We start from the raw sequence: 12329 nt of genomic DNA, 5'->3' as shown, positions 1-12329 counted from the left end.
AGCTGGAATATCGCCTATTTATTTGTGGTAATTTTTCTGTGCCCCAGTTTTGTAATCCACCTAAGTACTAACAGCTCTTTTAGGATATAAATTATTATCAACTGTCACATTATACGTTGTGCGGCCGCAGGGTAATTTTTTATGTAGGCTGTGTTAAAGACCCTATGCTACGTAAAATTCCCTTTTAAGTCAAAAGCTCATGAATTAAAAATTATGAGAAAGCGCACAACTGTCGATTTGGGTGATTCTCTGTAAGGATGTTCAAAAACAGCGCAATGATTTTTTGAAATATTTATTAATGAAATCCTAAATAGTTAGTATAATTTAATAAAACCCATTTGTCGATTTAACAATTATCCTAATGCAACTTTCTTTTTAAATTAATAGCTTCGGTCTGTAAACAAAAAAAGACAATCTGCTTTAAACAAAACACCATCGTCTTTCTCATTGGGAACGGGCGAGCATTCGTTACGTTTAACGAATAACAAATGTTCGTCATTACTGCACCAAATTTAATTATCAACTCATTATTCCTTGACCCTTCCCATTGTTTCTGAGAACACACAGAAAACCATTCCCGTAGACAATTTGTCCACAACCATTGAAAAAAACTGTTATTTTTTTCTATTTCTCGGTACGCTATCTGACTACTGGAGGCATAGACAAATTAGCGCAGATCGAATCTATTTCGAATTTGAATAGCGAACACGGCGAACGGAAACACGTTGTTTTTACCGCGTTTTAATTTAATTCGAATTCGGAATGTCGTGTAGCGCGCCCCCGCTGCGCTTACAAATGGCGCCGATACATCAACCCGATGATATCTCTTTCAATTTTTAAAACGTTGGAGGATTAATAAATGGTGGGACTAATAAAAAATAACCCTTCAAGGTGATTTTGAGACTTGAAACCTAGTAGATTAAATAATTAGTTGGTATCATGACCTCGGTAGGTGGGTTACCTTGGCTTGATGGATTAGGTGATTTTTAATTTAGGTAATGACACATAAGTTAATTATTTCGCTTCATTAACAGTAGTTTGTAATCCACGCCCCCATGTATGTACAGTAGCGTAACTAATAATTAGGTAACCTACCAAACAAGTAAGTATCAGGTACCTAGAAGTAAAAGATTAATGACAAGAAGCACCTTGAATAACAAGAGCTACTATTTTTAAGTTTTTCGTTAATTTTAATGTAGGTAGATAGATTATAAAGACAAAGACATGGATATAATACCAAAAATCAGTTTCCAAAGCATTACTCACGGTATAAACTTTCAACCCCAGACTACAGAAAGAGTCAATAAATTGGTGCTGGCAGGGCATATAAGGAATCTTGAAGAACATAGGAGTAATGGTACAAGTTCTTCGAGCTAGTGATATGGTATTCGCTAAACCTCCGTCCCATTAATGCCATATAAAACAAATCTAAACGTAAGTACCTAGTCATGTCCGCGGCCGCAGAAATATCCGACACGGGCCTATTCCCAGGCTAGGCCTGAATCTTAAAGCATAATCTTTTACGGTAGGAAAAATACTAACAGCGTATTGAACAATATTAGGTAAACAAAGCTTAAATATAATTTATTATAATGTTTTGTTTTGACATGTCACTTACGTTTTCTTTTCACCGTAGCTATCCATTTAGTTCTTTGATCCAATTTCCAGTGTGCTCTAAGAAACGCATAGAACGTGCAACGACTATTTATGCCATTATTTTTACAATTAACAACGAAACAACATTGATGCCCCATATTAAACATAACACATTGTATTATATTTTATGAGTTTTGATAGATGACAACCACAATCAGTGTCGATTTTGACCACCGCAAGCACTGCGATCGCTTTGCTTACCCCCTCCATGCACTTCGCACGAAGTCAGTTGTATTAGAATAAATGATGTAATAACCAATTAAAATTAAATAAACCCTTAATATAGGATCACTCATGAGTCTGTGTGTCCGCCTGTCACAGACAATTTTCATCGAAACTACTGAATCTATTAACTTGAAATTTGGTACACATAATTACTAGTAGGTATGTGACCCAAAGACGGACATGTAACCTAAATAAATATTTTTTTATCATTGAGGACACTTTTGGGGTTAAACCTGAAAACTAAAAATTATAGTATTTTGAACTATAAGTATTCTGTTATATATATCAAATAAAAGTTAACCCATTTAACATTCTGTACCCCCTAATTATTTATTTATTGTTAAAAATGAAGAAAACGTCTTTAATAAAATTACCTTTTAGGTTCAAAATTAAAATATTTAGGTACGGGCGACTGTCGGTTAAGGGTTTAAATCCCTAACCTAAATGTAACACGACAGTGTTATCTCCATTAAAAACTTATTAAAATCCAATATGTCTGGACATATTATGTACTTAATTACAGAATCAGAGTTTTATCAGCTTCAGATAACACTAATGGGCCAAAGATTCGATATAAACGCGAGAAACGACCGTGGACATTTAGTTTTCAAAATGGCGCGAAAAATCACGTTGTGTTTGATTTTGATGATGGTGGTGTGCCTTGTCTATGGTAAGATATTTTTCTCAAACTTGAAATGAAATGTTTCATTGCATTACATTCGTAAGAATAGGCTTGCAAGTAGGTATCACGTTTACCTAAACTTGACAGAATCTCGTACGGAATTATTACCATTTTACGATATTTGTGACATAACATCTAGGCGTCAAGCAAATGCATCTAGGCGTTTTAATAACAATTTGTTACGATTTTCCTACTTTTTCACACAACCAGCAACGCGATGACGATAAAATATCAGATCGCACTTAAGTAAGTGCGATAGGGACGGCCAGATGTTTTATCATTTATCGCGCGACCATAATTGCCTGCCTGGATGATTTTTATGACGTTGTCAAATGAAGTGAAATTAGTGATACTACGCGGGTAAAATAATTGTGAATGTCATATCAAAACCAATTTAAATCCATTAAAAGTTGTTAATTTAGAATCTACTTTCCGTCGGCCCGATTCTAATTTTGGTTTTGATGGAAGGTGAAATTAGGAAATCAAATAATAAACGTCAAATTTTAGATCTGGATATGATACGTATCAGATCCAGATATAATTCCAGACGTATATGTATAGGTCAATTCGGATAAAGCTTCTAGTCTATTCTAGACTATACTACTATAGGTAAAGGTCAGAGTTGTATTTTAAACGCGTACGGCGGTAAAATAATGCCTCACCGTCGGTAGCACGATCGTGTTTATGTCAGATAAAGCATGCCCTCTAGCTATGTTAAATGGTTGTATCAAGTATTTATTGTTGTTCTGTGTAGTGGTGTAGTAGGTACCTAAGCTAGAAAATTAAGAAATGTAAGTACATATAGTATGTACAGTCAGCAGCCGAAGTCGCTAATCGGGCACGATCAAAATTGACGTTGTTTTCAATCAAAATTGGCGTCATGATCATTTTGAACTATTCGACCGCTAAGCGATTCCTCTTGTCTACGCACTCTGCCCTCCTACCTAGTCACCGGCAATAACATCGCACAAAAATAACAGTGTCAGATATTTATGCTGCCTTCTTTTTGTACGATTGCCCAGGTGTACCAACTGACTGACACCTACCTAATACTTACTCTGTTGTTTTTTTTAAGGTGCGGGATCAGATTGCGAGCTTCCAAAAGAGGTTGGAAATTGTAAAGGCAGAATGAAAAGGTAGATATTTTCTACACCGTGTTTTTTTTGTTTTCCGTTAAATTCGACACGTAGTAGGTATATCACTTTTAGTTAATTTCGCAAAAAAAAAATTTCATCATTTTTATACAATAATAAATGAATTTATTAGTGTGAGAGACCCTTTAGAATAACATTCAAGTTAGTTCAAGTGATTGACGGCACATGCCAAAACAAATAACATTAGGAATTGGTACAGGCTGTCACACACGTGTTCAGTAATATCTTTATTTTTTTAATAACTCGATAACCGTAAGAGTTCAGACGCTAGTTTCTTAGAGAAATTAGTTGTATTTGATCTAAAGAACCTTCCCTTAAAGTTAACGGAATTCAATAAAAACAGAGTGTATACAAAGTTATTTATTTTGTGTATTTCATTGCATATAATTTCTACTAAGTAGAGAGACGTTAAAAAAAATAAGCGTTGTGGTAAATTATCGCTATATCGCTCGAATTACAAAAATAGCAATTCGAAGTTTTCTACAGATTTTCGAGGAAAGAAACCCAGCGCTCGAAATTCATCATAAATCAGCTGCACGATTTCCAATCGGATTTTTGCTGAACATATTTTATCAGGCGCTAATGTAAATCCATGATGATTCTTCAAAGTCAAACCTAGCTCTTTTCCAACGTTTCGTTCAGGTTACACTGGTCGTAGTCACGGAAACGTCAAAAAAAAATGTAATTATATAATAGTACATTACGATACAAGTGCGAAAAAGAGGAAATTCGAAACGAGTGGTGATCAATGAAAACACCACCGAAGGGTGTTTTAAATCTACACGAGTTACGAATTTCCTTTTCGCACGGGTATCGTACGACGTTTCTCAGTAGAGATGGCCTCCGCAGTTTCGACCTGACAAGAAATGAACCACTTCTCGCACTAGTGCGTTAAATAGCACCATTTGTACTGAAAATCAAAATTTTATTTTTCCCCTCACTAGCTCGGAAACACGTGTTTTGTCCTTTAATACCAGCGGGTAAAAACGCATTTTATCCACTAGTGTAAAGTAATTTGACCTTGAACAAAGTCAAATTAACTGCTTTAAAATTGATAAAAGTATTTGAATCTAGTAATAATGATGATTTACCACCTGTGGAAATACTGGAAGCAGTGATAAACGCATTTTTTGCGTTGTAGTTTCCTCGCTATAGTGAGGGGAAAAGTTTTGTGTTACACTCGGGTGCAAATGTATTATACTTCTCGTGTTAAAAAACTAAAAATTCCACACTCGGCGTTAAAATACAACTTTGCCCCCTTGTATAACAAATAACTATTATCGCGTTCGACCCATGAGTGATTTTATTTTACGTGTACAATCCATACTAATATTATAAATGGGAAAGTGTGTGTGTCTGTTTGTTTGTCCGTCTTTCACGGCAAAACGGAGCGACGATTAGACGTGATTTTTTTAAGTGGAGATAGTTGAAGGGATGGAAAGTGACATAGGCTACTTTTTGTCTCTTTCTAACGTGAGCGAAGCCGCGGGCAGAAGCTAGTACCCGATAATTTCAAGTGTTATACTTATTTACCATTACATTTCAGTTTCTACTTCGACATAACGAGCCACAAGTGCCGGCTGTTTATGTATTCGGGCTGCGGCGGCAACGGGAACCGCTTTAACTCCCGCGACGAGTGCCAGTTCGCCTGTCACTACTTCATGGAGCTCCGGCCAGGCAACGCGCCGGGACCACAGATTACTAATATGTACCTGCCTGGACCTGAGGGTCCTGAGGTGCAACCGCAAGAATCTTAGACCTGATTTTAGTCACATTGCGGGCTGTTGAGGTTACACACACTTTTGCACGGCCATGAAATACCGCAATGTACTCGTATGCGAGTTCTCGTACCGTCTAAATAGGCCCTTTAAACTATTAGAAATATAAACAACTTATATCAACGAAAAGCACGATTTGTATGGGAAATTAATTCTTTGCGCGTACATTCTTTTAATATACCTCCTTAATTTTCTGGCAGTCGCTGTGCTAAGTACAATCTAAACTTATATTGCCAATTACTAATAGCAACTGAATGATAAGTATAGTAAATGATTTGTGTTAATAAAATATTTGAACTACCTTGGTGCTTTATTTACTCCCATAAGTGATTGATTTCTGGAATCCCTTCAATTAGGGAAAAAGCGCCTGTCCGAAATGATTTGAAAAGGATTCAAACGCCCTCGCTGTAAATTTATCATTTTGCTCCCTTGTGACTCAATTTAGAATGAGTGCGTTTGCACATCCGATCCGGTATCGGATGTAGGAAGGATTTCAATTGCAAAAATAAAAGATGGCGATTTAAATATATCGGATATCGCCTATCGGTCCTACATCAGATATCGGATCGGATAATGTAAAAACGCACTTGGGAATTAGGATTCAATTTTGGAATATCTCGCTATCCACAGGATTAAATTTAGGAAAAAAAAAAAAAATGCAATAATTATATTTTCTCGTATTACACAAATCCTTAATTACATAAATGATATATCTAAGCGTAGTAGCTGAGGTTGGCCTTCTTCTTGGCCTGCACTTCCAAGATGGCGTCCATGAAGTCCTCGTGCGTGACGGCGGCGGCGGAGCGGCGTAGCGCGATCATGCCGGCCTCCACGCACACCGCCTTGCACTGCGCGCCGTTGAAGTCGTCCGTGGAACGGGACAGCTCCTCGAAGTTCACGTCGGGGCTCACGTTCATTTTACTGAAAGAAAAAAAAAATACATAATTGGATGGCCTTTTCATCATCCTCCTTGCGTTATCTCGGCATTTTGCGACGGCTCATGGGAGCCTGGGGTCCGCTTTGGTAACTAATCCCAAGATTTGGCGTAGGCACTAGTTTTACGAAAGTGATTGCCATCTGACCTTCCAACCAGAAGGATAACTAGACCTTATTGCGATTAGCCCGGTTTCCTCACGATGTTTTCCTTCACCGAAAAACGACTGGCAAATATCAAATGACATTGCGCACAGAAGTTCCGAAAACTCATTAGTACGAGTCGGGGTTCGAACCCGCGACCTCCAGATTGAAAATCGGACACTTACCGCTAGGCCACCAGCGCTTTAATTGGATGGCCTGTTGACTGAAATTAGTGATATTAATAAATATCTACATGAAAATGAAAATACCTAAATAAAAAAAACAGCTTAATCTTATACTTTTAAACGAGCAATTCTTGTATATTTATTTATTTATTTATTTATTTATTTATATATATATTTATTTACACTGACGATCTCGGAAACCGCTCTAACGATTTCGCAGAAATTTGTTATATGGGGGTTTTTGGGGGTGAAAAATCGGTCTAACTTATCCTTAGGTCCCGGAAAACGCGAATTTTCGAGTTTTCATGCGTTTTTCTTCGCGCGCCATCTCGTGTGCAGTAGTTGTACTGTTAAGACAGAATTCTTTCGGTCGATGTAAGTACTATTTATTGCAAACACTAGATGGCGACACAGGTTAAGGCTAAAACGAATAGAAAATACACTATTTGAGTTTTTGTGGCGAAATGCGCGCCATCTCGTATGGAGTAGTTGTGTTGTTAAGGCTGAGAATTCTTTCGCTCGATGTAGGTACTATTCATTTTTGAACTAGATGGCGACACATGTCAAGGATACGAAACAGAACCGAGCGAAGCTCGGTTGCCCAGATATTAGTACATTATAACACAAGTGAGGAAAACAGAAAGTTCGAACCGAGTAGCGATAAATTAAAACATGACCGAAGGGAACGTCTTAAATCGACATGAGTTACGAATTTCCTCTTCTCATGCGTATCGTACGACATTTTTCAGTACATTATATTTAAAACTATTAATTATGTTTTATAATAATAACTCATAATGTTTTTAATATGTAGATTTATTTATAACTGTGGGTGTCGTAGAAGGCGACTATGGGATATGGGTTAAATTGTGGCGTAGGCGAGAGGCTGGCAACCTGTCACTGCAATGTCACAGTTTCGTTTTCTTTCAACCCTTTATTTGCCAAGAGTGGCACTGAAGCTTTAGTAGTTTCATGTGTTCTGCCTACCCCTTTATGGGATACAGGCGTGATTGTATGTATGTATGTATAACTATTTGACATGTAAAAATGTATTACATACATACATACAATCACGCCTGTATCCCATAAAGGGGTAGGCAGAGCACATGAAACTACTTAAGTTTCAGGGCCACTCTTGGCAAATAAGGGGTTAAAAGAAAACCAAACTGTGGCATTGCAGTGACAGGTTGCCAGCCTCTCGCCTACGCCACAATTTAACCCATATCCCATAGTCGCCTTCTACGACACCCACGGGAAGAAAGACGGGAAAATGTATTACTTTTTACCAATAAATGTCCGAGTCTGAGTTATGGCCCTGTAAAGTTTCAACATAGGCACATAATGAACCACTTCACACTAGTGCGATAAAATAGCACCATGCGTACAGAAATAGTACATTACGATACAAGTGCGTAAAAAAGGAAGTTCGAAACGAGTGGCGATAAATTAAAACACGACCGAAGGGAGTGTTTTAAATCGATTCGAGTTACGAATTTCCTTTTTGCACGTGTATCGTACGACGTTTCTCATTCTGGCCCTCCTAAGTTTCGACCTGACATATAATGAACTTCTCGAACTAGTGCGTAAAAAAAACGACCATCTGTACTGAAAATGATGTTTAGATTCTAGTCCGGGAACTATATTACTACTTTGCGATGAAACATAAAGATTAGCCGGGTCCATACAGGCCGCACGCCTGGCAAAACCTCTATGCTCATGCGCGCATGTTTGCCTCGCCCAAGCAAAATTGATCACCAAGATGGCGGCCTTCGGTCAGATGTTCAAAATTGTTCTGAGCGTGCGGCCAGTGTGGACCCAGCTACTTATGATAATTAAACTCTCAAGTCTGACGTAAAATGTAACGTACCGTGAATGGATCTGCATAATCCTAGCTCTAGCCTCCTCATTGGGGTGCGGGAACTCGATTTTCCTGTCCAGACGACCAGACCGCAGGAGCGCGGGATCCAGGATGTCTACTCTGTTTGTGGCCGCAATTACCTGACATAAGAAACATTTGAAGTTACTTTACGCATAATAAGATAAGATAAGAATAGCCTTTATTGACCAAATAATTAATTACATTTTCGGAATTACATAAAATTTAAATGTATTTTTTTTAATTATATTTTCTTCTTTAAGAGGGCTTTCGTGTTAAAAATAGTGAAATCGCAACCGAGCGCTCGATCATACCGTGTGTGGTATCAAATTAAAGGGCTTTGCGAGTAGTTTATAAATATATATCACATTATAGGACTTTTTCTACTTGGTCTAACAAAATATGAGAAAATGTCCAAAAGTGGTAATAATTGTACCGGTGAAGGCTCGTTTTCAAAAAATTGGCAAAAATCAATAATAGCAATGTATAATCACTAAGGCATAACAGCAATTTAAGTAAACGTTGCAGATTAATTTAGTACAAAACTAGCTTCGATGTGATGTAGATTTTCAAAGAAATTGTCACTTAATTTTAGGTAATTTCTGGAAAAAATTGAATTCGCCTTAGGCTAGTTTACTCTTTCTCAAAAACTTAAAATAAAAATCTAGTCTGAAATGATTGTGGTACAGGATATACGAATTATAAATTTACCCGTTTTAATATTCAAAATTGTCCAAATTTTACAAATAAGATCGACTGATTCAGCTCTATACGTGCGTTTTTCTAAACGTGCATTAGAGAAAAATTCATAATTAATTTAGTGAGTTAGTTTTCAAAAATCCAGTCTTATAAAAATCAAGATAATAAGATGCTCTAACTGGAACTTGAATTAAATAAATCTATTGGATAACGGAAAGTGTAGTATTTCACCGACTAAAACTATCAATTTTACATTATTTTGACGTTTTTTTTGAAAGCAGCCTTAAATACTTTTACATAAATATGTTTTAATAATACTGTCGATACTTATTAAGTCTGTCTTCTTGGAAAAGGCCTCCTCCAGCTCTCTCCATAACTCTTCTCAATTTAGGTATAATAATAAACAATACATACTAGAAAATACATACTACAGGCTAGGGTCCACTTTTTTTTAAATCTCATTTTGTCGCGGCTTTGGACACTGGGTGAATATGTCAGCCTGACAGGTACTTAAAGTCTCCCTACTGAAGGGAAAGATCTATAAAGTGGTATACATTGATTGCCTTGGGGTCCACTTATGCCGAATCAAGTCCTCCATACATTTACTATGAACGGTGAATTCGACTCAACACATCACCAATGGACGCAGTTTCATAGTAAATACAGAAGGTGAATTATTGAATTTCGACTTACCTTAATATCAGCTGTAGAGCTGAAGCCATCAAGCTGATTAAGCAGCTCCAACATGGTACGCTGGACTTCCCTGTCTCCGGCCTTCTCGGAGTCAAAACGCTTGGTACCGATGGCGTCCAACTCATCAATGAAGATGATGGCTGGGGCCTTCTCCTTGGCAAGGGCGAAAGCATCACGAACAAGCTTGGCACCATCACCTAGAAGAATGATTAATAATTATTTGTACAGAAGTTGATAACACACATAATATCATATTTAAAATCTATACATAAATGTCAGTGTCTCTGGTGGTAAAGTAAAATTTGAAAATCACCTAACTTTAATTAGGCAGTTAGGCACACAATAGTTTATATTGGAGCTTGTTTGATCCATTGAAATTATTCTGGACTGATTCATAAATTCTCAAGAGGTACTTGTCCACTTACTGACATGGCTTGGTGCAAGAGAAGAGTTTGTCACCGTGGTGTTCGGAAATATGGTGGTGTAGGCTCTATAATGTTCAAGTGTAGATATTTTTGAATATGCTTGCTGTTCCTATATTTCTGGTTGAAGCCAAACATATGTGGACCAAGATTGTACCAGAGTTGCAACCTAAAGCCTGGCATCCATTTAGGGGAATTGAACCGTGTCAAATTGAGCCCTCCATACATTTACTATGAATGGTGAATTTGATTCAACTTAACGCTAATAGACACACTTTCATAAGAAATGCAAAAGGAAAATTAATGAGATTCGACTCGGAGAGTCTAGTAGACGGCAGCCTTAAGATTAATATAAACAGACTGAGAGAATTACCAATAAACATCTGCACCAGCTGTGGTCCAGCCAGCTTCAGGAAGGTAGACTTGGTCTGTGCAGCGCAGGCTCTGGCCAGCAGAGTCTTGCCGGTGCCGGGGGGCCCATACAATAGCACACCCTTCGGTGGGTGGATGCCGAGGTTCACAAACTTCTCCTTGTGGGTCATGGGGAGTACTACGGCTTCAATCAGCTCCTGAAAATGGAATAATAAGCATTCGGTATTATTTCTATAAATAGTGACATATTTTTTCTCACTGGCACCTAATGGTAGGCAATCACTGTATGATGTCTGTAATTACTCCTATGAGTTTTGATCGAATTTCTTTTACTATATATTATACAAAGTAGTACTGTCATTCTCATCCTAAGCACTGTAAGTAATACATAAACATACCTATTAGTAAACAAATTTTGTTTGTTGTAGGTAAATTAATACAGAAGTATAAATTATTAGTAGATTATTTCACATAGCAATAAATTATCTCTTCTAATGAGATACAGAATATTACATTTCACAAAGTGTGTATTCATGTTTTCAGAAATTTCAGACAAAATAAATTAATGGATTTCTACAACATAAATAATAAATCCTGTTAGAAATTGAACTGACCTGAATTTGTTTGTCTAAGCCACCAATGTCAGAATACTGTTCAGTCGGCCTCTCATCCACCTCCATAGCCTTCACGCGAGCGTCATACTCCGCCGGCAAAGTCTCCAGGATCAAATACGAGTCCTTATTCACGCCAACCAAGTCGCCAGGCTTCAGCTTCTCTGCGTCAACCAGCCCGATGACTGGCAAAAAGTAGGTCTGACGCGTCGAGGTCTTGATGACTGCACACTTTCCTTTACGCTGCGAATCCAGGTCAACCACCGCTCCATCTTCTTCCTCTTCTTGAGGATCCACATCCAACAATTCAATCACGTTTGAGACTAAGTAAGGCAGCGTTTTGTTCACTTTGATTTTTTCTGTATTCTCTTTGATTTTTTCATTCTGGGCTTGTAGCTCGTGGGATATCCTCATGACCTCGCTCTTCATGATCTTTATTTCATTGTCCAGCAGGCGAGTCCGGCTGATAATCTCGTCTGTTGGCATCCGAAGAACCTCCTCGCTGAGGGCTTCTTCCCCATCTTCCCAGATTGATTTGTCTTCAAGTGTTGTGGCCATGTTTTTGTGATATTATAACAGTGAAATAAAGCTAATGTATCAGTTTATAATGAAGCAAAAATCACAAAATGAATTTGTTTCTTTTTCAGTCGCAAACATGGAAAATGAATTGTCATTATTCAAATTAGGGTTCCCATACTTTAGAAACAAAATATCTACTAAAAACTGTACGGATATTTTCAAAATATATAAAACAAGAAGCATACAGTGAAGGCGAAAGTTAACAAACTAATTTAATATTGCTTTATTTTCTACAATTGCTCATGCAGTTGCGTTTTACACATAAAGTTCCATTAGGCATTAAATAATTTAAATATTTAACCAACCCGAACAACTCATAT

At 37.4% G+C, this 12329-nt stretch overlaps 2 protein-coding genes across 2 annotated transcripts; one reads left to right on the top strand and one right to left on the bottom strand.

The window, feature by feature from the left end:
* The first annotated feature begins 2489 nt into the window (after nt 1–2489).
* On the top strand, nt 2490–5547 carry LOC125232984 (kappaPI-actitoxin-Avd3e-like). Its single transcript, XM_048138846.1, has 3 exons — nt 2490–2551; nt 3639–3699; nt 5264–5547. The coding sequence occupies exons 1-3, from the start codon at nt 2494–2496 to the stop codon at nt 5472–5474; spliced, it is 330 nt and encodes a 109-aa protein (XP_047994803.1). The 5' UTR covers nt 2490–2493; the 3' UTR covers nt 5475–5547.
* Nucleotides 5548–6148: 601 nt separating this feature from the next.
* LOC125232343 (26S proteasome regulatory subunit 6A-B) lies at nt 6149–12107 on the bottom strand. Its single transcript, XM_048137971.1, has 5 exons — nt 11434–12107; nt 10821–11016; nt 10026–10222; nt 8625–8755; nt 6149–6416 (listed from the first exon to the last, which is right to left on the bottom strand). The coding sequence occupies exons 1-5, from the start codon at nt 11986–11988 to the stop codon at nt 6209–6211; spliced, it is 1287 nt and encodes a 428-aa protein (XP_047993928.1). The 5' UTR covers nt 11989–12107; the 3' UTR covers nt 6149–6208.
* Nucleotides 12108–12329: the final 222 nt, after the last annotated feature.

This window comes from Leguminivora glycinivorella, chromosome 13 (assembly GCF_023078275.1).
Source record: "Leguminivora glycinivorella isolate SPB_JAAS2020 chromosome 13, LegGlyc_1.1, whole genome shotgun sequence".
In the NCBI taxonomy this organism is placed as follows: domain Eukaryota; kingdom Metazoa; phylum Arthropoda; class Insecta; order Lepidoptera; family Tortricidae; genus Leguminivora; species Leguminivora glycinivorella.
The sequence above is the reverse complement of the archived record's forward strand: the minus strand, read 5'-3'. Positions and strand labels throughout refer to the sequence as shown.

Bases quoted from the DNA above. Each gene is read 5' to 3' on its own strand.
- LOC125232984 (XM_048138846.1), top strand. From the start codon at position 2,494: ATGGCGCGAAAAATCACGTTGTGTTTGATTTTGATGATGGTGGTGTGC. The intron at 2,552-3,638 runs GTAAGATATTTT...GTTTTTTTTAAG, and splicing joins GGTGGTGTGCCTTGTCTATG to GTGCGGGATCAGATTGCGAG. The intron at 3,700-5,263 runs GTAGATATTTTC...ATTACATTTCAG, and splicing joins TGTAAAGGCAGAATGAAAAG to TTTCTACTTCGACATAACGA.
- LOC125232343 (XM_048137971.1), bottom strand. From the start codon at position 11,988: ATGGCCACAACACTTGAAGACAAATCAATCTGGGAAGATGGGGAAGAA. The intron at 10,223-10,820 runs GTAATTCTCTCA...TCATTCTTCTAG, and splicing joins GCTGGTGCAGATGTTTATTG to GTGATGGTGCCAAGCTTGTT. The intron at 8,756-10,025 runs GTAAGTCGAAAT...TTCTTATGTCAG, and splicing joins GCTCTACAGCTGATATTAAG to GTAATTGCGGCCACAAACAG.